Here is a 26851-nt window from a genome sequence, read left to right as displayed (position 1 = left end):
AAGACTTGGGTTTTTAGTGGTGTTGGCACCTTTCAATCTTAATTTCACAAAGATACGGGATGCGTAAAAGAGCACTATATGAATAAATGTGTCGGACCTTAATAACCAACTTAAAATTTTCATCAACGTACATAGTATGGTTCTATTTTGGACAAATCGCGTTCCGACCGGCAAGTTTGCGTAAAGTTTGGCAACCAGCTTATTTTTGTTAAATTGCCGGGGTATGCTGAACTCGAATTTGTTGTCTGCCAAGCAGTATTGATACCAAATAGCCTTCCGAATTCTGCGTATTGAAGGTCTCTCTCTCCATCAGTGAACATCGAAAGAGAAGCTTGACTTGGGATTTCTGGCGCACTTGTGTATTAATATTTGTGTAATGAGCGAGAAAATTGCTCTTTTTAGATCCATATAGTTAGATACTGCCTTTTCATCTTTCTACCTTTAATCCATTGAAAAGGTAGTAAACATGTTTCTTTTGATGTCGAAGGGATGGGAGATGTATCTGTGTCACCAGATATTGTTATTGACGATGACCGGTGTAATCTACCTACGTAAAGTTGTGCAAGATGTGTATGCAGTGAAAGTGTAGTTATCCCCTCATTTTATGTGACAATTCAACTAAAAACCTCTCAACGCCTCAACAATTTTCGGGGCCGTGTGCTGTACACCGGCCTTCATCCCGCAATGTCAAAACGAATTCTGCAGGACCATTACTTCCGTCACTTTCTTCTCATGTTTCAAATTGTACACTCACTTAGCTGTGCCAAAGATAAGTGACAAAGTGACAATATATAAGTTGACAGGTATCGTATTTTCCAATATTTTGGGCTTCACATCTTTAAAGTAACTGTATACGGTCCAACTACGACTAGACACTGGTCCAACATCTAAATTGAAACTGTTTTATAGGTTTCTATCGTCTCTGAAGCAAAACAGTTAGCCTATATGAACGTTGATCGTTGTATAATTCCCATTTTGAATCCGAATTCAATAAGATCGTGTAAGCTAAATTTTATTGTAAAACATATGAAAGAATCGTAATATTTTCCCCCAGAGTAATCTCAGCAAATTTAGGTGTATATTATCTACAATTTTCGATATGGTTTCCTTTCTTTATTAAATTCAATATATCAATATTGCTAGAGAAGTTTGAGTCTCTTCGGGCTTTTCATATATTGATAAAAATGTTTTTTCCACATCTTCCATACACGCGATTGTTACTTTTCCCCTTATATATTTACCATCAAAAATCAGATGAAATATAATTGCAATTTTGCATTTATATTTTTAATAAGAACATTTTTTTCTCTCAAATAAACCCAATCATCTTGTTTATATTTCGAGGGTTCAGAACCAGAAAGCCGTACCTCACTATGACCAGCTCTCACAAAATGAGCATAAAGTTAGCTCCTTGCTTTGGTCTTCAAAAATCACTATGACCAGCTCTCACAAAATGAGCCAAAATGAGCATAAAGTTAGCTCCTTGCTTTGGTCTTCAAAAATCAATATTTCCTCCACAATGTCTTTTATTTTCTATTGAATGTTATCATGATTAATGAACTTTATCTTCTATAGTGCCCTGGCGATTTTATGCTCATTTTGTGGGAGCAGGTGATTGTGAGTTGAGGCTTTCTGGCTCTCAACCCTTGATTTGTATATGATCGAATAATCTTTAACAATAATAACTTCTCATTCCATCCATCATTTTGTAAAATGAAACAATCAATGCCATATGCGCCTGATTTTAGAAAAGTAAAGAAAAGAAAAAACAAATACGAAGAAAGTAAACACCAGAGAGGTGTATTTTCTCACAAAACAACATCTTGTTATGGTTTTGATCTAATCGAATAATCGGTGACAAGCACTCGTTCCCTCTGACATGTAGACAAAGTGAAAGAATGAATGCATAATTCCCGACTCATGTTTAGATAAATAGAAGAAACAACTTAACGAAGAAGAGCAATCAACTGAAACTACTTAATTAGCAATCAGATTTAAAAGACAGAGTGTATACGTTAGAGTAATTATGCAATAAATATAATATTTAGCTATACAAATTTTCTTTTTATTCATATTTGTTATTTATTCTTTGATGTCAAATATTTACTAAGGCCTGTTTAACTTTTATTTTATTTTACTATCTTCTTTAGTTTAAAAAGACAAAATTTAAATTACCGCTTAGTTTTGTTGCTTGTAAAGTACAATCTATCGAATCCCCTAGCCTGGGCTGTTCATAGCGAAGCCACAATGGTGCATCCTCAACGTCAATTTTGTCAGTAAGTGAAACTTTTCTTTTTAAAGTTTTTATGGTAAGCATAACGGTATTAAAAAGGCTTCTCACTAAATTGTGGGATAGGCTTTTACGACCGTGAATTTAACAATCAGTGGGTTTTATAGGCTTCTCGCTATAACATAAGTAGTTAACTCAACATTGGTAAAAAAACAAAAACATAACAAAATTACATGTAAAAAATAGACAAATGGCGTAAATGTTTCATACATTGAAATACGTACCATGTTTAGTTGGGTTCTTTACTCGTTTTGGATGAAAAGTTATGCTCATTTGCTTACATCGTGCAGAAATGAGCTGGACGACTTTCGCCATATTCAAGTATATCACGTTGGTAAGGATTTGTACATTAACTTTCATTAGCTGTGTGTGTGCATCACACATCTCAGATCACCAAAGAAACACAAAAGCTTTTTTTGTGTATATGTTTTTATTCATGTACTTAAAATAAATAATGAAGTTAACAATTCAATCCTATTCAGACACAAAAGTGGTCAAAATGGATTTGCGACTACTTTACACAATTGACCATATCTTTGCTTCTAGATCACCAATTTGATTGCAACTAAACTCATTTAGAAGCCTAATAATTTTCCTCTACGGGAGGTATAATCAGAACAACAAACGTCTGACTTAAATTTTTAATATTTTTTTCTTTTATTTCCTTGCTTTACAATTTCATCTTTACATTATTTTCTGAGAAAACCATAAGTGGCCTAGTTTCATAATTGACCATTTCAATCCAGATAATGGATCAATTGGGTTCATATAAATCGCGATAAATAACCATGTTATCTTTCTATGAATGTCAAAAGATAAAAACAACAATACGAGTCTTATAGCTGAGACTTGATAACAATCGACGCTTAATACAAGAATGCAAAAAGGCTTAAGAGTTTTGTTATTACTTTGTATTAACAACTTTCTTGTATTTATGTGACAAGTCTTGACGCATACACATGAACGTCATTGACCAGATACCGTATATAGTCAATAAATATTTAATTGTTTCTATTGTTTCTTTTGTTGACGGCATTGTGCGTATATATAAATAAATAACTTTTAAATGAACGTCTTGCTGATGATTATCAATATTGTTTGGTGTGCTTAAGTATACGAGGAGGCCCATATTGTGCATAATTTGTCAAATGTCAACATTATACAGTAGAAGCAATTTACTGACGTAAGTGACATTTTTTGCGAAATTTTGGTTTTCGGCACATTTTAAGATAAAATCTACATCTGTCAATATTTAATTAAGAATTTTAACTATTAAGTGGGACAAATGACGTTTGTGTCAACTGCATCAGAAATGCTGGAATGCAACAATAACGTAAGAACCACTTTAGTTACTGCATCTGAAATGTTGGAAGGCGACACTGGGGGATTTGCAGGCTGCTGATATTCTATTTTTATATTTTCATAGTCATTAAACATTTTGAAAGTAATAGAAAATTGATCTTATTTTATTTATTTGATGATCATTTACACATTTAATCACTATTTATCAATTATAAACCAGTAATGAATAGGTCTGCCCTTACATAGGTCTGCACTTACGTTAGTGTTGCATTGTATAATTTGTTTCTTAATAAAGTGTTGCATTCACCCTTATATCACCGAATGAACATACTATATGGTAATATCTTGTTTATTTTATTTTTTTATCAACAATATTTTATTTCACACATTACAGTTATTTTAATAACTTAAAAGTTATTCACATTTTATGTCAAATGTTTATGAATAAAAACGATTACTAAAAAATACAAAAATTCTTCTCCTGTAAAATGGAGAAAAAATGCATTTACGTAAGCATAGGCGTAGACCCATGGGGATGGAGGGATAAATCCCCCAATATTTTGCCAGGGGGATGGTCCATACAATCACCCCCACCCCCCAATGTTGACGCCTGTATGTGGGTTTCTGACCAAATTAATCTCATATTTGGCCATTTTAGCCCCAAAAGTGCAAAGTTTTTCACGCTTCGCGCGAATTTATCCCATTTTGCACCATATTTCAACAGTTTAGCTTCAAAATGGCAAAATTTTTCGTGCGCTTCGCGCGCATTTGTACCATAAACTTATTATGACGCCAAACGGTATCGGAATTCACTATACTTCAAGAAAAATTTCCAACCCCATCCCCCCTTATCAAAAAGAAATCTACGCCACTGTACGTAAGTCTTGCATTCTGCCGACGAGATATGGAAAAAGAGAAAGAAGTAGAAATAACGATCAACTCAGACAGCGCGTGATTAGTTGGTCGTGCGTAAAAGGAAGGTAGATACATTTGTGGCCTTCATTGGTGAAAAGGAATCGAAGAAAATTTTAGACGATGTCAGTTAGACATGATGCTTTTAGGAAAAAAGTTTCCTATTACTAAAACCTTTTAGACGGCTTATATGTTTAAAAGTGCGAAACTAATCATAGGGCACGCTGTTGAAGTGTTATATTGGGGGTGGTACAACCCACCTTCGTAGTTCTTCGCATAATACAAAGAAACTCGCGAAGATTAATATTTACGATACTTAAAACGTTTTATTTTCCAGGTTACATAAACAAAAGTGTCCTTATTGCAGAGTCGGTTTCTAAGATATCGTTGTACTAATTTAGCACTTGAAGATTGATTACTGTATTGAAAACATGATATGTGTTGTTTACCGTTATTATAAACTTGTATTTTATTTTTACATTCTCCAGGTTACACAAAAGAAGTTCGGGTTCCCGGGTGTCACATGGAAGAAGTACCAATGAACGCCTGCAGAGGTTTCTGTTTATCCTATTCATATCCTTCATCATTAGCTAGATTATTGGAAAGCGAAGGAAGTCAAATACTCACAACTACCGGAAATTGTTGCTCAATACAAGAAACACATGATGTGAGTATAGAAACTTTCCTTTCCTTAACTCATTGTTTACAAGGGGTGCTGCACTCTAGAGGGCAGAATAACCAGCATCCCATGTTTATTACAATGCCGTCAGTCACTATAATCCGTTAAGAAGTACTCGGTGAGCATCACGGGCATAATAAAGACATGAAGAACTTCATTTCGTTGCTCACTTTTTAAAGGTGCTAGGTTGGGTACTTCATGACTAGTCACGTACGTCATTGTAATGGCATCTTATGTATTCTATCATCTGCGGAGCACATCATCCAAAGTTGTTTAATCCGTATACTCTTAAAAATACTTGGTTATCGTGGTTCGCTACATAATTGACTCGTAAAACGTGGTACCGGGCCAGACGTAAAGCAGGAAGTGCAGATTATGTATAATGCTGTCTGATTAGTATAGTAGGTGGTTGGAAAACAATCATTTTAACCACAATTTGCCTCCAAACCAAGAAAACCCCGCATTAAACAACATTGTTAAGTAAGATGAGTGGTTAAAATTAACCACGTTTGGTAACTGTGTTAACCACAAGTGTGGTTAAATCGTAACCACGTTCTACGTAGCCAATATGCTCCGACCTCGGTAACGATGTATTTATGTATTTATAAGATTGTAGAAACTATAAAAAGATATTCCACCCAATTGAGTAGCAGAACATTTAAAGATACATGGGATACTGTTCAGCATCTTATGTTCATAATCATGCTAGGTTACCCTCTCTTCCTATGGAGGACAGTATCTCATGTATATTTCATTGAGAACATATTTGAAAAGTTTAAATCAAAATCATGATTTATGCCAACACAGATGAACTTTCATAAGCAGAATGTCATAATGATGTATAAGGAAGGCTGGGAAAGTATCGGCCGTAAAAACAATTAGCGCTCAAAAACAATAGAGGCCGTCAGCGTGACGTCATATGCCGCCATCTTGTGGGTACACGCTGCGCTGGTCATTCGATCTGCATGCGTGAACAACAAAATCGCCGCATCAACGCGTGATAACAGCTGCGTGGCAAGCTGCGCCCTACGCGTAGCGTCCGATGCATGAACACGCAGATCATTTGTACCCACAAGATGGCGAAAGGCTGACGGCCTCTATAGCGATTACAGCGTAAACTATAAATTAGCCCATGATAGAGGGTCTGAAGAATTATGCAAATTAAGAAAAGAAGAAAAAGAGTACAAAGAAAAAGAGAAGTGTCGGGCTTTGCCTAACTTAAGGTTACGCATTGCGTTCTTGCTCTGCGAGGCTATTATTATATTGGAACTCTATTAGTTGTAAGTCCTCACTATTGGAGTTTCTGTACTTGTAGCCTCCATGTTTTTGATGATATTGGGCCCCAGTCCAAAACAACATCAAAGCCGCAAGCCCGTCAGGGCCGAGGCCGGAACATAATGAGGACAAGGCTGTTTGATAGCATGTAAAACTGTTGTCATTTTTAAGTTAATAGTTGAAAAATGATAGCGCTATTTATCTGAAATCTTGTTTGCATCATTACAAGGGGTAGACACTTGTAGAATCGTATTAGAACATCAGAAAAAAAACTAACAAACGACAAGGAAATTTCCAAACAAAATGATCATTAAATGCTAGGAATAACTCATAATATTTGGCTAATTCAAAATTCATTTTGCACACAAATGTATAATTTATGGAATAAAAGTTACCACAAAAAAGCAGAAAATGATGAATAATTTTAAGAAGTAGATAGATTAAAACAAACAACAAATAACGAAAATGTATGTTAAAATAGCTAAAAATATATGTGTATATTAGTGATATAGCTGTTGCTATTGTCCAAGTCTATAACTGAATCAAATGTTTTGTTAGAAATATTAATAAATGATCACATCAAACAACCGTGAAGACTTGTAACTAATTGAGTTCAAATATAATAATAGTCCCGCAGGAAAGAAACCAATATGTAACCTAAATTATCGACAGCCCGTCACATTTGTTATGTTTTGTTTGTTTGTGTTTTTAAAGCAATCCGTAACCTTAAGGGTAGACGAGGTATTGTTGGTCGAAGCAACCTAAAAATCGATTTTCATTATCTAGATCGATATATTATTAAAAATTAACACCTTGATGTTTTGCAAAAGTTAATTCTACAAATCGTATACTTTGCAAACTTGCTTAATTTATTGTTGTTAATGAGTTATGTACGTTTTTACAAAAGTGTTGTTGTTTCAGCCCTTTTTACAACGTAACTCAAGAACTGCAGCACCTATAAAAGTATATCTGTGATATTTTAATTCTTCTACACGCTCGCTATGAATTGAGCAATGCAGTTTTTGCAACGCTGTGAACTACCAAATCACAACAGTTTAAAATAATTAATAACCTTAATGTAACGTTGACTAACAGAGAGCGTCAATGAGATACTGTCCTCCAGAGGAAAAGAGAACACTCCTGCATGATTCTAAACATGAGATGCTGAACAGTACCCCGTGTATTGTTGCATATTTTACCACTCATATTCTATATTCTATGTTTGTACACATCATGAAATGCTTTACATAATGTTTGGTGTGTTTACATATTCTACTATTAAGTAGCCGGTATTACTTGAATTAGTTCCACTGTTATGACAGTGCCAATTTAAATGAATCCACACTGCCACTTCACCATGCTTTTATGCTTTACCATTACCAATAAACGAGATTGATTGAATTATGCAATACTTAAGTAAGATACTAATTTGTTTGACTTGGATGACACTCAACCTATATCTTTGTAAGATTTATACAGTTGTCCTCGTTCGGTTAATCTGTTATGACGCGGTTTAAGTTTCAGTGAGTTTAAAATTGATCTCTTTCTATCCAGTATTGGTAACATCACCCGGTGATGCGAGATTTGTTTGTTGCGTTAGGTTAAGTGATTACAATTATTTTGACAGATGTTCAGGTTTGATAATATATTGTACATTAGGGAAATTGTTTTCGTTCAAACAAGCTTAAACCCTAATTTTATTATTATTATTATTATTATTATTATTATTATTATTATTATTATTATTATTATTATTATTATTATTATTATTATTATTATTATCATGGTTGTTGTTGTACCTGAACTTATCTGGCTAAATCTTAAAATTCATTATACATTTGACCTCTCAAAATCAAATATAGCTTGTAAACATTTATCATGAATTGCATCCATTTGAACGAGTCAAATTGAGTTCTCAAAAAAACACTTTAATCTAAATGATTGATCAGATAAGTATAAATATATTTAAATTTTTCCCACGAGGCCTTGCAAAAACGTCTACATTATGAAAAGCAACATTTCTAGGTCGCGACTATCATCATGATCAAAATTGAGAAATTTGACCAAATGCCCATTGAAATAACAAACGAAATTCATATGCTTAATGTAATTTATTTTATACAATAAATATATATTCAATTATGTCAGATGTGCTAAAGCGTACACAGTTCACCAACCACGCACCTCACCCCTTAACAACCACACCTACCCCATCCACCAACTACCCTACACGAACACCGTTTAAAAGCTTAAACGACGTCTTTAATGACTAACAAAAAAGTAACAATTACAAACTGATTTTAAACAACATTGATGTTCAGTCGGTTGAATTATGCATGATCTCATCGGACACTTAGTTGTAGTAAAACGGAATACCCTGGGATATTATTGCAAATCTTAATGGATTTTAAATAACTGTCTGTTTATATTGTTTTCATTAAAACCACAACGGTACTTAATTTGCTGACAAAAACAACTAAGTAAGGGCAAAGTTTGACTATCCATTAAAACTCTTTGCAGTCGTTAGTATTTTAATGAAGCTAATCAATGGGCCTTTTAAAATCCTTGTATGTTTTCTGATTTCGTATTTGAACTTGGCAATTTCCATTTTTTGTTGCCCAAGAATATGTAAAACACCCTTTTTTGTTATTGAGTTGAGAGATAGATCCTCCTGATTTGTATCCATATGTGGGTGCTAATTCTCTTTGTATGCAGAAAGAGAAATCAATAAGCAGGACAAAACATTCAATTATTTTGACTTAATGACAACATGATACGACCCAGTATTTTAAACACTACTAAATATTCCATTTGTTTGTCTTCCTTTTTCTCTTTCTTTTTCAGGTAAATGTTTGGCTACGATGTGAAAATAATGAAGAGAGATTAGTGACTTACCGATCAGCGGCGGCCTGTGAATGTAGTCTATGTGAGGTGTGATATGGGATTGTCGGACTTTGGACATGTAAACTAGTAAATAAGGACAGACAAAAGATTTTGTACTCTCTATTTTTTCCTTTAACTTCATGTCAATGAAACAGTGGTAAATTAACAGGTTGCCTGGTTTGCTATATAGGTAAGAAGTAAGAGACAGGTCGGCGCTCTTAGATGAGCTTAAACAGTGGAAATTTATATTTTCTTTCGTTTGATTCAATGGTTTTTGAATGTGAAGTATATAAACCTACTGCCTTGTTTGCTACAGCGAGACGACTGGAAGCAACTTTTGAATCGTTGCAATATAATGTATGGTGTGAATTATTCTACTCTTTCGTTTTTATTTGAAAACAGTAAATATGATGGACCTTGTACTTGAGCAAATCCGAAATAGAATTTAAATCGGATGGGGTCGCTGCCTCGCTGGTAGATGGTGCGACTCGTGAACCATGGTGGTTTTGTGTTGAAGCTAAAATCTAGCTACCTTATAGATGTGGATGTAAAGTTTCAAAGGCATACTCATAAATCCGTCAAATGCTGATGATCCACAATTTCCACCACCCTTGCCAGTTTGCTTCAAAGTTTACTAATATAGTAAACTGACCCTCGATATAAATTGGAAAACTTTGTTTTCGTGTCAAGAGACAAAAGGGATGTATGCTAGAAGATGCCACTACGAAGGCAAATATGACTCTTAACATATTGGAATATTTCATAGAAAACATGCGTTATTATTATTAAAAAGAGTTATTTATGCTAATTGATCAATTAGAGGTTAACACACAACACAACTATCAGTGGACTTCGGTTGTATATATAAATGCGCATATATAAATGCGCACGTGACATCTACAAGTCGCCATACCGTATTAAACGATATAAGGTACCCGGATGTACATAAACTCCCCGTGCAAAAGTATAGGGGAAAATTACAGGTCGCAAGGAAAATTGCTTTTGCAAAATAGTGGCATTGATTGCAAAGGGTAAAATAACTTGACCCGAAAGATAAACTCTTTATTAACGTTTTCCATCACGGAAAAAAAATCAACTACGGAAAAGCTAGATATAGCTGATTTACAAACTTATATTTCATAATTTCCGTGCTAAATGGGCGTGCCAATTGGCCATATCTATGACGTAGTGCTGGTTTCATACTATCATGCTGCTTGCCGTCGAGCGGCGTGACACACGCGCATTGTAGACAAACAGACACAATCAAGACTTGTGAATGGCTGATAAGTCATGCCTCTTGTCGCAACGGCATGAAAGTATGAAAGGGGACATGATTGGCTTTAAGGTCAGAACTGTGCAGGCGGCGGATGACATGATCGAGCCGGCAACTTGTGAAACCGCCCGGCCGTATGGCATTTTCCAATATAGTCGGTTAATTTTGTTGGGTTCATTATCGAACCCCAACGGTTTTAGCTTGTATTTATATTATTTATCAACATATGCCTATTTGTTTGTGATATTTCAAGCGTTTTAAAATTTCAAAATAATCCCATTCAATTACACGGTTGACGATGAAAATTTACTGAATTTAGAGAATGCAATGCGGCCACCACCTGGAACTGTGGTCGCAATTTCAGTGATTGACAGTGAGGTAACACGAACATGGCACTGGCCATCTGGTCACGTGCGCATTTATATATGCGCATTTATATATACAACCAAAGTCCACTGACTATTGTACAAATTAAATGTGAATGTTGTTTTAGGATGCGATTTTCTACTTGCTTGAGTTATTTTGGTGTAGATTAATAATCCAGCTGGTAGAGCAAAGTACAATATTAAATACTGCAACTTACGTTTCGTTAACCGAAGTTTCGTTCGATACCATTGGACATCATCAAGTGACTGATTCAGGTCGATCGAAACAGGAGAGGAGGATTACGCTTTCAACTCTCGCACGCACGGACCAGCATTAACCCCTGAGCACCACCTGCCGATCTAACATGTCATTTTAATCACCAATCAGAATGGAGTTTTGCAAATAATTCACCCCAATTTTTTTGCGTGGTGAAATTTTTCTAACAATGTTGCTGATTGGTCCAATTGATAATGAAAACTGCTTTTTGACCAATGGGGTTAAATTAAATTGAAACTCTCACGTGACCTGAATCAGTCACTTATGGTATCGGACGAACGTCGTGTTATGCAAACGCAAATATTTGTTCCAGTTATTCTACTGTTCCTCAACCGATATTGTATCTCAGCAAGTTCATGAGGAAATGATTATTGTGTATTTAGTTCAACTAGATGTTTTTCGGAGGCCCTTTGTGTAAAGCAGTGCCTATATCACCTTCTTTAAAATTTATATCTGAATAAATAAATAAATAAACAAATAGATACGAGTAGAACTTGTTGTCAGAGTTGTCTGATGATCGCATGAGCGTGAAACTCAGAGTTACAACTTTCGTTCCACAAGTTCTACGCGAATTATTAGCTCTGCTTTAATGCATCGAGTACTCTGCAGGAACATATTTCTCCAAGTACACAAATAGATAAATAAATAAATAAATAAACAAATAAATAAATATAATAAACAAATAACTGGATAATGAATAAATGTATATGCATGTAATGTAATACCAAATATAGGGTCCACAACTTATAAGTTCCCCCTAAATAGCCTACTTTTTAAAATAAATCGAAAAATATTTGACAAAATGCAAACCTGTAAAATGGTATGGGTAGCCGTATTACACATGAACCAGATTATAGCGTTGCGCGTCATTGCGTTCAGTCATAATGATTCGTTATGTAAAAAAGGATATCGTTTTAAACAGTGTTTAAAGTTGCATCTAATTCCATAGTAGGCTAGGTATATTTATGTGTTTATTAACGAGAACCTGACTGCTATGGGCTCAGGTGCAACTTTTAAAACGGGTCTCTTTTCTTACACAATTAACCATTGTGACAGAACGCAATGACGTGTGACGCTATAAATTGGTCCACATGTGTAAAACATATTGTTTACCCAGGTTGGTCCGTGAGGAACACATGCTAATCCATGGAAAACCATGGACCGTTCCAAGCTCATACAAATGCACAAGCCTGGATAGCCAGTGTAGGCTAATATATGCATGTTGGCCTAGATAGCTTTGATAAACAAAGCAAGAAATGGAAGAAAATAGCTAGGAAAAAGAGAAAAGAGAGAAGGCCACTCCCAAACACAATTGTACAATTTTACTCTTAGCCCTTACTTCGTGAGAAAGGAAACTGGAATTCCAATCTCAGGCCGATAGGCTGATAGGGCTATACATCTTTTTACATTTTTACATTTTGTAAAATATTTTTTGACTTATTCTAAAAAGTATTAGGGGGAATTTTAAAAGTTGTGGACCGTATATTTATCACAATTTTTCGGTTGCTAAATTCTACTCGATTTTAATTGGGTAGTTGTTTACCACGCCTCACCCACTCAAGTGCTATTTAAAACCTTTTTAAAATATGGAAAGTTTGCTTTTCATTAAAAAAACATGTTCATTTAATGGACACCGAGTAATAGTAATCAAGTAATCGATATTTTTGCTCCTGGCGACATAGTGTTAAAAAAACGGAAGCAAGCGGGTAATACGTCAGTGGTGACTCAAAATCCTAACAGGAAGATGTGTTTATGGAATTTAAGTATCTATTTGAATTAAGCCATTTATTGTCGTTGGTTTAAATATTTATCAGAGGAAACAAATTTGTGCCATGCGTGGTTCAAATTACTGTGCAATAGATGTTCAGTAAAATAATGTAGTAACAAGCACTACACGTTTATACTTGTTTCATTTCACCGCGAGAGTAATGATAGTAGTATTAGTAGTAGGTAGTGTAGTAAATAATAATAGAGGTTGCGTAATTAAAGAGAGAAAAGCGTAAACAGACGGTTGTTAATATTTTTTTCAAATGTGATGTATGCGAAAATAAATGAGTGCTTTTCTGACTCGAATGACGTTACAAATAACTTTCAGCGCATGTGCCGTATATAAGAATGTGTATCAAAACAACAGAGGGCGTTTATTACCTGATAAAGTAGATTGAATCTCCACATCTCTACATTTCCACAAACAATATAGTTCGCTGCAGTTTCTACCTGATGGTGAATAATTTACATTTATGTGGTATGAAATTACTCAAACATTGAAAAGTACCATAATGCAACATGTTACAGGTAACAAGTGAATCTGAAGTGGGAAAAGTACGCTTATTTCAATCAACAAAACTTGGTCACATTAACGTCCTAGCGATTGTCTTTTATCGCTTGGTTTTAGCTACAGATTTTTCCTGGGGTTTTAAATCAAATATTTTGATTTCTAAGTTAATAAACGATTCATTTGGGCTATTCCAGTTGAAATTAGATATTTCGATCGGCAGCGGCCTTCAAATGTAGTCTATGTGAGGTGTGATATGGGATTGTTGGACTATGGACATGTTAACTAATAAACAAGGACAGACAAAAGATTTTGTACTCTCTATTTTTTCTTTAACTTTATGTGTCAATAAAACAGTGGTCAATAAGCAGGTTGTCTGGTTTACTATATAGAAAATCACGAAACAACGGAGTATGTAACTTGCTGCAGCGAGATGACTTTGATGTGAATTTTTTGCGTTTAATTTATGGTCAAAAAACAATAACAAATTTATAACCATGTGGATGGGGATTTAAAGTTTAAAGGCAACCGTAAAACAAAAGTACAAAATTAAACCAAATACTGGAACTTTTCGTCCGATACCATCAGGTACCATCAAGTGACTGATTCAGGCCGATTTGAACAGGGGAGGAGGACTAGTACGCAGTGGCGTAACTAGGGGGGCAGGGGGGGGCAACATGCCCCGGGCGCTACCCGTTAGGGGGGCGCCAAATTGACCAATTCTGCGCCCCTCCAAGCAATAAAAGTCAACATTTTCTCGCGCTTCGCGCGCATTTCAGCACAAAATCAATTAAAAGAACATTTTAAGACCGATATTAGTTAGTGGTAGGCCTTAATAATTGTCCAAAATTTCGCGCGCTCCGCGCGCAATTGTTTTAAAAGAACATTTTAAGACCGATATTCAACTTCTAGTAACCAAAATTAATTAATTGTAGGCCTTATTTGTCCCGAATTTCAAAAATTGGGGAGGGGGCGCCAATTTTGTTTCTTGCCCCGGGCGCTACCAACCCTAGTTACGCCACTGCTAGTACGCTTTGTGACCAGCACTATAATTGAAGACCGAATTAAAAAGACTAGTTTGCATCTGACGTCAGGGCAAAGGCGCGGCGTGATTGGTTGCTGACCTGCGCATTACAGCATTTTTGGTCTGGTTGACAGGACGTCATACGCAAACTAGTCTTTTAATTCGGTCTTTAATTATAACATGAATCGATCACCGTCTGTCACGTGACCAATTGATCTGAAGCAGTCACGTACAGTGATGATGTCTGATGGTATCGGACGAAAGTCGTGTTGATACATACTTTTCAAAGTTTTAAAGGGTTCCCTTTATACATTTATGGACCTCCAAACGTCGTCTTTCGCGTTGCGACACATTTTTACGCTGACCCCCCTAAATTTCAAATTGATGCCACGGGAAAACGAAATGGAGTATGAAGCTCAAATGTTCAGGATTTTACTTTCTCATCAATATCTACGACCACACAGAAAAAGAAAAAAATTGAAGAGGTGCTGCGGTGCACATCCCTGGAGTTGACATGGAATGGGCCAGGGGATGTATGGATTTCAACTGGAATAGCCCATTGTGAAACACAGAACAAATCTTACCCTTGCTTGCATTCATTGCGTGAAGTGTAAAATATGGACCATTTGACATGTGACGTCATTGCCCGGCAGTATACGCGCAAATTATTTCCATTGTTCTTTGCCCTTTTCTTTGCGTGTACGCGTCGTAGTTTGCAACGTGCATTTTAAATCGCCCATCACATTTCATATAGTACAAGAAAGCCATTGAGCAGTGCAGCGGTTCGTTCAAGCATATCGATAGACCAGCCCCTCGCTCTTAAGAAATAATCGTTTAACGTGTGTGGGGGTGGGGGCGGGGGGTGTGTGTGTGTTTATTGTTTGTGGTCGAACAAGTGTTTCAACATTCCATGTGCTAAAGTGATTTTAAATAATTCCTGTTTCCGGCAAAACATCTGTAAAACATTTTTAAGCCACATATTAACATGTTAATCTATTTTTATTTATCGTTTGAAGAAGAGTGTTATCCGTGCTCTGTATTAATTAATATTCATGCTTCTCTTTATAAATCTTGAATTGTTCAAAAGACAAGGCACATTAATCAAACTTAAGCTCAGATGAATGTTTGCATGGACAATAACACATTTAAGATGTTTAATGCATAATATACAATGCATATAAACAAAATGTAATAACAGGGATTATGTCAGCATTCAATGTCATTGGCCAAACGTTTTAGAGGAAATAAAACATAATACCTGCTTCCGGACAATACGCATGGACTTGTTCTTAAAGGTGGGTGACCCGATTGACTGATTTACCCATCAAAATTGAGATTTTAGCATCTCAAGAAAGCATTTTTTATATCCCCGTAAACCTTGAGCACTGATTTTTTTCCTTTAGATGGTATAGACAAAAAATTACTCGAAATTTGGAACCAGATTGTTTTAGTGCAGCTTTTCGCGTATGACTGTATGAAAAAAATCGGACCACTAACGTTAAGAAATTCATCTTTTCGATTATCTTGTGAGATGGTCAGGGTTTTTTGGAGGGGGTTGCTGCTTGCATGTTTGTTTGTTTGTTTGTTTTTGGTGGATGTTTATTTTTGTTTGTTTTTTCAATGCACACTATATCAGGAATAATGCTGATGCATCAGAAAAAGTGGTCACCAGCCAATATGTTGATGTTGTTACAACGTCTACGTTGTAAATACGTAATTTTGTGAACTCGTATTCGTGTTGTGACTACGTTATTTTGGACGTTGAGTTTCGGGGGTTAATATAACGTCATTTTGACGTTGTTTCGTCGTCAAATTGGGAGCGTATTTTTCAAACGTCACTATTAAGTCCGATCAAACTTTATAACAACGCATGCCTTGCATAAAGTTAACTTCGTTTAAGACGTTTAGGACGTAAATACCACGTCATTACCGAATGTTTCAAAAAGGCCTTTCAATGTGTCAAAAATGTCTGGGTACGTTAAAATAACGTTGTAAATATGTCACTGTGCGACATTACCTTATCACAACCTAAGTACAACGTCAGCGAACGTCGTGAAAATGAAGTATGTTGGCTGGGAAGAGCACTTTGTGTTACAATGCTGCCTGTACATAACAAGGCAATTCTAATCAATCGAATCATTTCTGAATGATTGCTTGTGCTGTTTGCTTCCGTAATATTATGATACTTATCACCAACCATACGATTTTTCAATTGCGATACAAATTATGACTGTACAAACGTGTTCCTTTAATTCATTCAATTTCATGCGTGCGTATAAGTAAATAATTATGTTGGTCCTGCTTATATATTTTATCGTGAGAGGGCGCTAGACCAGAGTAACACTCACTACTTTCAAGCACATGCGCAAATGCCTCCATCTTATTCTCGCAGTAATAGTGAGGTTTAGATACAAAAGCGAGCAGTTTCCTGACGTGCGAGATTTCATTTGGTGAGCGGTGCTTGGGTATTTGAGAAATAAACCTACGTGAACATAATATGAATATCTTGGATAGTAGCTAATTCATGAACTATACAGTTTGTGCATCTTTCATTTTCAAAGTTTATATTTCATGGTAAACTACGGACAATATTACTGACAATTATTCATTCATCCAAGTATTTTATTTATTTTCAACGTTGTAATATTATTGTTTATAAGTATCATTTAAGTTTCTCTTAAGACATGTATTTGACTTGCTAAAACTGCTTCACACATTAAAAAATGAATAATGAAATTGGTATTATAGCGTAAACTTGTAAAAAGTAAATCAATGATACACATATCTACACGTGGATAATAGCTTTAAAAGCGATATTATCACTAGATCGTCTATTCTCTTCTATTCTATTCTTAGCTTATTTTATCTCATTCCGTTTCAAATAACATTGTACATAGTTCAATTTCAAACATTAAAGTTGTGAAATACATTCGGTACTCATCTGCAGTGGCGGAGCAAGAATTTTTCAGGGGAGGTATATAGGACAAAGTGAAATGCCAGGGCGAGGGCAAAATCCTGGCTCAAAAGAATGGGGGCAAATTGCCTCCCTCTCTTCTGCATATCAGAAGAATGTTGAACATACTCAAGCACTGTTTACTAAAGATGCTGGTTCAGTTTACATCGTTACATCGTTACTATATTCCGTATAGTTCATTTTATGCTTTACTCCAATAAAAGGCGAGTGACCCGATCGAAAACTTCGTCCCCCAGCTTTACTCATCAAAATGAGTTGTTATTATCATCAACAAGCCCATTTTTACACCAGTTCTAGCCGTGAGAGGCATTGAAAAAAACTGAAACTTGAAATAGAAATGTTGGAATGGTGGGCTGTCATATAAGGTATAAAGCATATGACATCTTGCCACCTACCTTAAGATGACGTCATATCACATGATTGGCAGTGTTCGCAAAAGCCCCGCCTCCCAATAACGATAAAGTAGACAGTGGAAAGATGTGCAACTGTATTCAAGTTATTCGTGCGAATATCATCATCATTGTCATGTCAACAGAGTTTACGCTGAAGCCTTGAAAATTTGATTTCACTGATCAATGACATTTATTCTTCATCTATTTTGTCCGTGAACATTCTAGAAACTTGTAAATGCGAGGCAGGTGACCATTGTTTGTTTTTTGTTGTTGCTTTTTGTTTGTTTGTTTGTTTGTTTTTTGTTTCGTTTTTTTTCTTGTAATGTGTTATCATTATTTATTGGAATTAAATTTCCGATTCAAATAAATAAATAAATAAATAAATAAATAAATAAATAAATAAATAAATAAATAAATAAATAAATAAATAAATAAATAAATAAATAAATAAATAAATAAATAAATGCACATAATTGGAATCCGCTTAATTACAACACAGAACCTCGCAAATAAGGTACACAGAGACTTAAAATCATCTAACGATATTCACAAGACAAGAAGAAGCTCTATCATATTAACAAACGTATGCTGTTTTCTAATCCCACATGCAAATTATTTATCAAATTACTTAAACAAAATAATGTCGGCGTCTGACATGGCAAATTCTAAAATGTAGATTATGAGTTTACCAATTGTAATTAATTTCAATAGATGCATAGAACAGCTTAGGTTTGCATATTATGTGAACATTGTGGTGCCGCTTCTCATTATTTACGTAATTCTAGTTTAGAAAACAAATTTCATCTTAGCTAATGAATCGCACATGTAAATGAGTGCTTTTACAATATGTCATTATTTCATTAAGTGATATATATGTTCAAGAGGAATGAGTCTAATGTCTACCATTTTTAATTTTTAATTTTGTTTACTATGCATTCGCTCACTCTTTAAAGATGTTGGTCCAAGCCCATTACAATTGTACTTCTGGTTAAAAAGGGTAAAACATAGTCCCCTGCTTTTATAACTCATCTTGACTAGCATCGTACATTTAATATTTAATACATTTATTATTACATTAATCCAAATTCAAATGCAATGAGCCAGATAAATTGTTTTATTTCACTTCAGATTAAAAGGACTTTGTGAGAGTACTTTTAAAATCAGCTAATCATAAATAGCCATTTCATCCAAAACCATAACCGAAAGCATTTTATCCTGGTGTTCAACGTGCTTAAAGATGCCTAATACGTCGAATCGTTTAATTACTTTTTTAGATCCATAACATACTTACTCCTTGACGAGATGCAATTAAACGAAACATCCTATTTTGTTTTAAATATTAACGCGGACACGACGTCCTGTAAAGTCTTAGAAATGCTTTAACCTAGAACTACTGAGCCATATTTTGTAACACAAACTACGAAGAGGGGGGTTGTTACGAGCCCCCACTTAATTTTCAATTATAAACGTCATATACCGTTATATTTGGTACTATAGCTATGGGTCTTCTCTATCCAGTGATACCAAAATAAGTACAAACATTCCCCACATAATGTCGCTATGACTTTATAATGTGAGGGCGCCCATGGAAATTTGGGAAATTCTGGCTATGTACAAAAGTATTGGCAAAATTGATTTTCGGCTAAAAATTTATGCAACTTTCGCTGAATTTGCTGCTAAATATAAAAGGAAATGACTATTAAACCTAACTAACAAGTAAAATGTCAGTAGCTCTTGATGAAATCATTGGGGTCTCACCCCCCCCAATGGTCATCTTTGATGGCCGGTCTAAAAATTTCATCACCAAAATGAGCGCAAAGGATGTATCTACGATTAGCTTAGGTCGTTTGGGCGTAAACGCGTGCGTTTTTTATGACGGCTAAAAAATCTCCCTCCCCCTTTCGGAACAAACTGTAAAAAATGTACTCAAAATTATTTCTGAGACTCGACAGCCGCTTTAACATTGTATTTCTACATTTTCTTGTCCAATATATATCACAATTTCATTTTATTATCATCTCATTTCTTACAATTTATATAATTGTCCCTTCTATGTCACATAAACAGGCGTTATAGTGTGCATGGCGCTCATTGATGCCAAAAAATGCTTTCATAAGAATTTCATAAAATGAATAATAATAATACTGAATTCTTCTTATACTGTAATCAACGACCAAATTACAAATAATTGAATCGAAAAAAATAAAGAAATCGAGTGTCACTTACCTTAGCAATATTCGATATCAAAATGGTCTTTCCAGGCTCATCCACTTTCTTTGCCACAGTCCAGGATTAAGGTACACCAAATGTACGTTTCCCCGTGTCACAAAAGTCAAACCTCAGCAACAACAAACAAGGGGCTCTGAGAAATGTTTAAATGTATCACCACACAGTTAAATTCATCAATCTTATCAAAGATTGTGTCTAAAATGACGCATTTGCAAACTCATATCAGAGACTCACGTCAGTCAAATATAATCCTCTGTGTTTGTATTTTTTACTGATTTTTGAATTATAACAGTTGAATGAACAAAATTGTACCATTGATCTTTACAGATGTCATCTCCAGTGGCTTTTCCGCTAAAATCAAATGACTATGGTAATTTTCAAAAGAGTCATTGACCGTAGAGGATTAAATAGCGAAGCTAAAATAGGATTAACAATATCCGAGAAAGGATCTAAAATAAACGCAAGGGGGTTAATGGGATGTAGCACGAAGGTCCCTTAGTTCTGAGACGTTTTCATATGTGACTTAACAAACGTGTCAAACCATGTCATTTCCCCCACTTAAGTGCCATCAAAGTGTGCTCGGGGTATATTTGTCGAACTTATCAGATTAGCCGCTCATATTTAACCAATAATATATACAAATCCCAAGAAAACTGCTTTATCTTTCTTGTATCCGTGAGGGATGATATATGCTCTTAAAAGCACACAAATTGTTAGAATTATTTTTTTATGTATTATCCTACAGAATTGAAAAAAAGTGGGCGGAACAATGAATTAGTGAACTATCTCATTCGTAGTTTACACAGATCCTGTTTAGTCCGTATGAATGATTCGTTTCATTATGTACTGTGACACGATGAAGTACAAAGACAGATATTTTTTTGTTAAAAAATTCCGTCTTTCATGTGTCTTACCTTTTCATCTTTAAGGCAATTTTATCTTGAAACCCTCATCAAATTATTTATGTAGTTATTGAGATATGGTCGTTTGTATCTTGTTCAAAACAATGTAAGGCAAAATAAAATATAACATTTATTTAATATTATCTTGTAATGAATTTTATTGATGAGCAACTCATTTTAATGGTTATACTAACTAACAGGTGTAATTAATCATCAACCGCGACATAGTACATGTTGCTATAATATCTACCCTCTCAAGTAAAAACAACGAAATGAGTATAAAGTCGTAAGTTGGTAGTTTCGAGACATCCTAGCTGACTGAGTTTATGTACTTTGTTAGCCGCGCACCTGTACAAGCCAGTAGTATGGCCTTCCAAAATGGCCCATTGTGCTCCCATTCACAACGGGCATACAGACACATTACTGGCTTGAACAGGTGCGTAAGAAACAAAGAATACCAACGCAGTAGCCAGGGCGTCTCGAAACTACACACTTTCGACTTTATGCTCATTTCGTAGTAGCAGATCAGAATTATTAGCAGATACTACTTATTACTTTGGAAGGGAACTGGTTTAACCCGCATGCCTCCCAGATAGAAGTACAGTAAATGCTATTATGTTGTACTTGCATATACTGCATTATGACTTTTCAAGAGCAGACTGATTCAAACACACATGTCTCCTACGTAAAAGGAAGTATCTTTTGTGTACCTTATTTGCAGATATCTCGTTTTTATTTGGGTGGGTATAAAACCAAACACCACAGAACACTGAATCAAAATTAGTGTATAGAATAAGTTATTGTTTAACCTATTTAAATGATGAGTGATAGTAACATGTCGGCTAGTTAATTACTGTTAGATAACATGTCACGTAAAATGTACTTTAATAAGCGTTGCGACATGTATTTTAAATTCGTGTATTACTCCAAATGATTAATTGGTCGCCATTCCGAACAAGTTTGATTGTAATTTGCACGAAAAAAGGTATTTATTAATCAAAGTGTTTGTAAAATGGGGAGTATGTGACGACTATTGATGTATTGTTTGTATATGTATACATCATTAGTTCTGAAGTTGGCGTTTTTCAATGGATGTGAGACTTGTACGTATATCCATGTAAGCAAGTCAAGTTTAAATTATATGTGCGTTTGCAATGTCATTCTTTGTTTTGCATCTATAAACAGACCTCCACCAATAGCAAACAGTTTGTAATTTACACTTGACGCCGTACAAAAGTTCACACTAAAGAGATAAATATTGAACAAGTTGTTCATACGCCAGTTTCGTACTTGAAATAAAACTCTTAGAATATGTGACCTTACACCACGAATGAGCCGCAAAGTCAGCAAATTGTATTCTGAGTTACAGTGTAAAATGTGCATGAAGGTCGTATTCATAGGTATCTCAATTTGGTTCTACATGTATCTCATTTTGATAGCGCCAGTCAAACACCTTTTAAACCAATCAATAATCTTACTGTTGAAGAGGGTAATAAGCTTCTACCTATGTCTATAGATTTTTTAAATAACTCTATCTAGTCTTTGTTTGCTTTGACCAAAAACTTGTTCATATGGTGGGTTACAAAGCATTGTATTTTGTCTAGATAATACCAACAATTAACAATGAGAGGACATTCCAGAACCTCGATGACTTGGGGGTGATTTGAAATGACCGCCAATTATGACTGTTTGATATTTATTATCAGCAACTCGGAAAAAGAGACACATGTAGAACCGAAAAAGGGTACCGTTTTGTTGAAGGAACCAAGTTCAACAAATCATAACCCCGCTTCTGGATATCGTTTGATGTTAAAATGATATGCCATTTTAAAGCTTACGATATATATTTTCTAAACACAAAATAAAACAATATTGACCGGGAGCCGACTTTACGGCTGAAGCGTAACCAGATGTAGTCGGAAGGGAAGAATGTCCCTCAGAAAAAACTTGTTTCAGATAAAATCGAGATTGAAAAAAAAATATCAGAAACCTTGAATCGTCTTATTTATAAGACGATTGAAGGTTTTTGATATTTAAAAAAATTAGTTTTTCTTGAAAGAAACCCAATTACATTATCAGCCAAAACAAACTCGCATTTTATCCAAGTAAATGCACAAGTCTTTTCTAAGCGATATAACGAGGCATGTATAGATGCGGATAGTCATGTTGGTTACGCTTTTAGTTACAACACGGACAACCTATTTCTGAAGAGCAAGTTGGAAGTTGAAATAACTACAATAATGGCATTGAGGGAAATCAGTTATCCAGTTGCATATATGTCGTTTTGACACTAAGTCAAGAAGATGTGCTCACGAACCAATGGGTAAATATTAATAAGATCCATTTATGTTATGTTACTTAGAACAAAAGCACTTTTACACTAAACTTAAATTACCAAAATTACAAAAGCACTTTTACACTAAACTTAAATTACCAAAATTTCTCTGCGTATTTTGACACCTCATTGCAGTTTTGAATGGAAAATGAGAGCATTTCAAAAGTAACACATTTGGATATTTCTTCCTTCAGGGCGATTCCCATCGGCTTTTGTAACGGGTTCATTGCAGCGTGACAGATCAACACTCATTCGCTGTGCTCATAACTTGAGGTATAACTTGAGGGAATAAAGTCGCATCGTGCCGAATGAGGTATCAAAATACCATCTGTTGACTACTTCATTTGGTAATTGTCTTTTGCTTTTGTTTTAGGTGTACGCATACTTTTTGAGCGCAGTATAAACACTACACTACTGGGTCAGACTGGTGTTACCCCTGACGTCATGCTTAACAAATTTCCATTGTTATGGAATTGATAGATCCAAAATTAACGTAGCTTAGATTTAACAAGGATTTAACAGGGCTCATCAAAATACTTTTTATTAAAATAAAAGAGATTTAAAAATGAAACTTTACACTAGGACTGCCATTTCGTTGGAAAATGCTTTTCAATAACCTATGCATTTTACCGCTTGGATGATATTACATTAATATTACATTTTATTCGGTATTGAAAAACGTTGTCTCACAAAATTGGCACCCACAACCCTCTTTAGCAAAGCAGGCAACTCTTGTCGTAAGATATGTACATTATGGTAGATAATAATATTGTCTGTATAATATTTTATTTGTTATGTGATGTCGATGATATTTTATCTTTATTATGTAAAGAGATGCTTTTCAAGAAAATAAAGTCAATTGACCCTGAGTGTCCAGCGCCATGTGTTTATATTGGTGTGTTTTGTGTATGTGAATTTATTTAAGGTTTTATTTCCAAGACCGGATTATGAGGACATGCTATTATGCCACGAAATTCCTTTCATTAGGTTAGATATCTCTTAAACAAGTTTTTCTTTGTTACTAACGAGCTTAGAATGTGGTATTAATATTAAATGGCCATTGACTTAAAAATGACACTTTCTGAAAAGCTGGACGGAAGAACAATGATTTCCTTATAAATGATTCAATATCTGGTCATATACTGTCCCTAGCTGTGCCAAATTGGTAAACAAGTCATTTCGTGGACTTTTGGTAATAGAAAACGAGAGCAATAACTGTCATAGGCCATATTTATCAGCGCTCACAGACAGGCATCAGAATCGGATTTTCTTATGTCAACTAATTAGTATTCTTGAAACCCTGTCCTCTTTTGTGGACGACATGTGTTAAATAGCAACATCAGGGATGCAGAAACTTCTACTCCTAGGATATTTAATACTATCAAAATCGAGTAATTAATGATTCCATGCGAGAGTAAGGGAGAGGGTGAAAAAGGGAAATAGAAACACTTTGTACATGTAATAAGTTACTGTATTTCTACGAGTATTTGCGTCGGTAATCACAGTACCGGTGCAGCCGGTACCTGTGTGAGTGGTCGAGCGTTCGCCAGTGTCTCTAATGAAATCAGAGATCCATCTGACGAAAGCTTGACTACTCTCACAGGGACCGGCTGCACCGGTACTATGATTACCGACGGAAATACTCGTAGAAATACAGTAACTTACTACATGTACAAAGTGTTTCTATTTCCCTTTTTCTCCCTCTCCCGTACTCGTAGTTATAAGTTAATTCCCATCGAGAAAGCCTATCTACTAAGAAATACTTTGCTCCTGAGGAAGAAAACACTTTCTACATCTCTGTACAGTAGGTAATCTTGTAATGTTTTCTAAATTTAATTGAGTATATGACCGAACCCGATAATATTCACAGTGACAAAAATAAATAAACCATTAGAACTGACAATTTCCAAGATCATTCCTTTTTAAAACGATAGAAATACTTAAAATGACAAAGAGAATAAAACGTCTTACTACATACTACAAATCTGTACTTCCAAGTATAAACACGGCATCTGCTTTGTTAATTGTCAAGAGATACTTTCTTTTACTTTTAGAGTAAAGTGACAGTATCTCTTGTGTTATTTACTACTACTACTTCATCTTTACTTTACTTTACTACTGTCTGCATCTATACTATAGTATTCTATACTATGCAGGTACTTGTACAGCGCTCTTATAACGAAAACCCAAATATCATAGCGCTTTACAAAAGAAAATAAAGAAGAAAACACATACAAGAACAAACAAGAAATGAATTATCAAATAAATAAGTTTTTAGATGATACCAGAAGGTTGTCAGTGTTGGAGCGTGACGGATATGGCGAGGGAATTTGTTCCAAAGAGAAGGCCTTACTACAAAAAAGCCTTTATCACCAGTCAGATTGCGTGTATGAGGAACAATGATAGGTCCATAAAGTATTTGTAGACAATGGTTAACAGTTTGAAATGGATGCGACTAGGTATTGGTATTCATGAAGGAGAGGTGTCGTATGATCATATTTTGGCCTTGAAGATGAGTTTGGCGGCACGGTTCTGTAGATGTTGAAGTCAGTTTGAGTCTTTCGATGTAATACCATAAAGCAGAGAGATCGTATAATTAAGCTTAGTATGTTATAATGGCTCGAACTGCATCTTGACAGGCATATTGGTCTAGAAACATCTGGGAGCGGACCGATAATTATATCGCCAAAGTGAAAAGGTTTGATCTTCATCACTTTTCATTAACATATACTACCTTATTACTTGGGAGGTCAGGTGTTGTTTGTATAATCATTAGCCTGAAATTGAGTTGCTCGTAATCAAATGGTAAAAGCACAAACAAAATAACACACTGGTTTTAACAACGTCACAAATCTTTTTTAAAGTTCATTCAAATTGCTAGTTTTCAGTTTTTTAACAATAATTAATAAGGAATTAAAGAAAGAAGACAATGGTGGTAATTTCCGTTATTTTAACAAATTTTGAAAACAAAATGATACAAACAAGTTTTTGCGCCAATGTGTTATAGTGCAATTTAGCTGCAGCGCTGCTGATGCAAAAGTATGGTAGATGCACAAGTGTTGTCATGAAATATAGCGACGAAAATGTGATGAAAAGTGTTGTGTCGTCTGTGATGCAAATGCGCAGAAAGTGTTGTAATGTAGAGTATTCTAGTATTAATGTGGGGGTATAAGTGTCCAGACGACCGATACCTCCTTACCCAATTGGCATATACGTAAATAATATTTTGTTAATTTATATATTCAATGGTGTCCATTAAAACACTATCTACCCTATTATGTGCATTGTTGTGGAAGAATGTAACTATGTGACTGTAGGGCCTCGATCTGTGATTGGTGTTTGGTGGGATTGAACATGGTGGGTAAGGAGGTACTACTTGGGGGCCAAAGTTGCACTGCTATCACAGGTAGTTGCATGCATCGTGGGATACACAAAATTGTGTGATAGGAATTGAACAGGGGTAG

At 35.1% G+C, this 26851-nt stretch overlaps 1 protein-coding gene across 2 annotated transcripts in view; it reads left to right on the top strand.

Annotated features, from left to right (window-relative positions):
• The window catches only part of LOC140159026 (thyrostimulin alpha-2 subunit-like), a 183465-nt gene extending 168739 nt beyond the window's left edge, over nucleotides 1–14726 (top strand). For both annotated transcript variants that reach the window (XM_072182386.1, XM_072182467.1), the window contains exons 3-4: nucleotides 4993–5171; nucleotides 9303–14726. In XM_072182386.1, the coding sequence (XP_072038487.1) occupies nucleotides 4993–5171; nucleotides 9303–9395 (272 nt within the window). In that variant the 3' untranslated portion in view covers nucleotides 9396–14726. The remainder of the gene's footprint in view (nucleotides 1–4992; nucleotides 5172–9302) is intronic.
• Nucleotides 14727–26851: the final 12125 nt, after the last annotated feature.

The sequence above is a fragment of the Amphiura filiformis genome, chromosome 1 (genome assembly GCF_039555335.1).
Source record: "Amphiura filiformis chromosome 1, Afil_fr2py, whole genome shotgun sequence".
In the NCBI taxonomy this organism is placed as follows: domain Eukaryota; kingdom Metazoa; phylum Echinodermata; class Ophiuroidea; order Amphilepidida; family Amphiuridae; genus Amphiura; species Amphiura filiformis.
The sequence above is the reverse complement of the archived record's forward strand: the minus strand, read 5'-3'. Positions and strand labels throughout refer to the sequence as shown.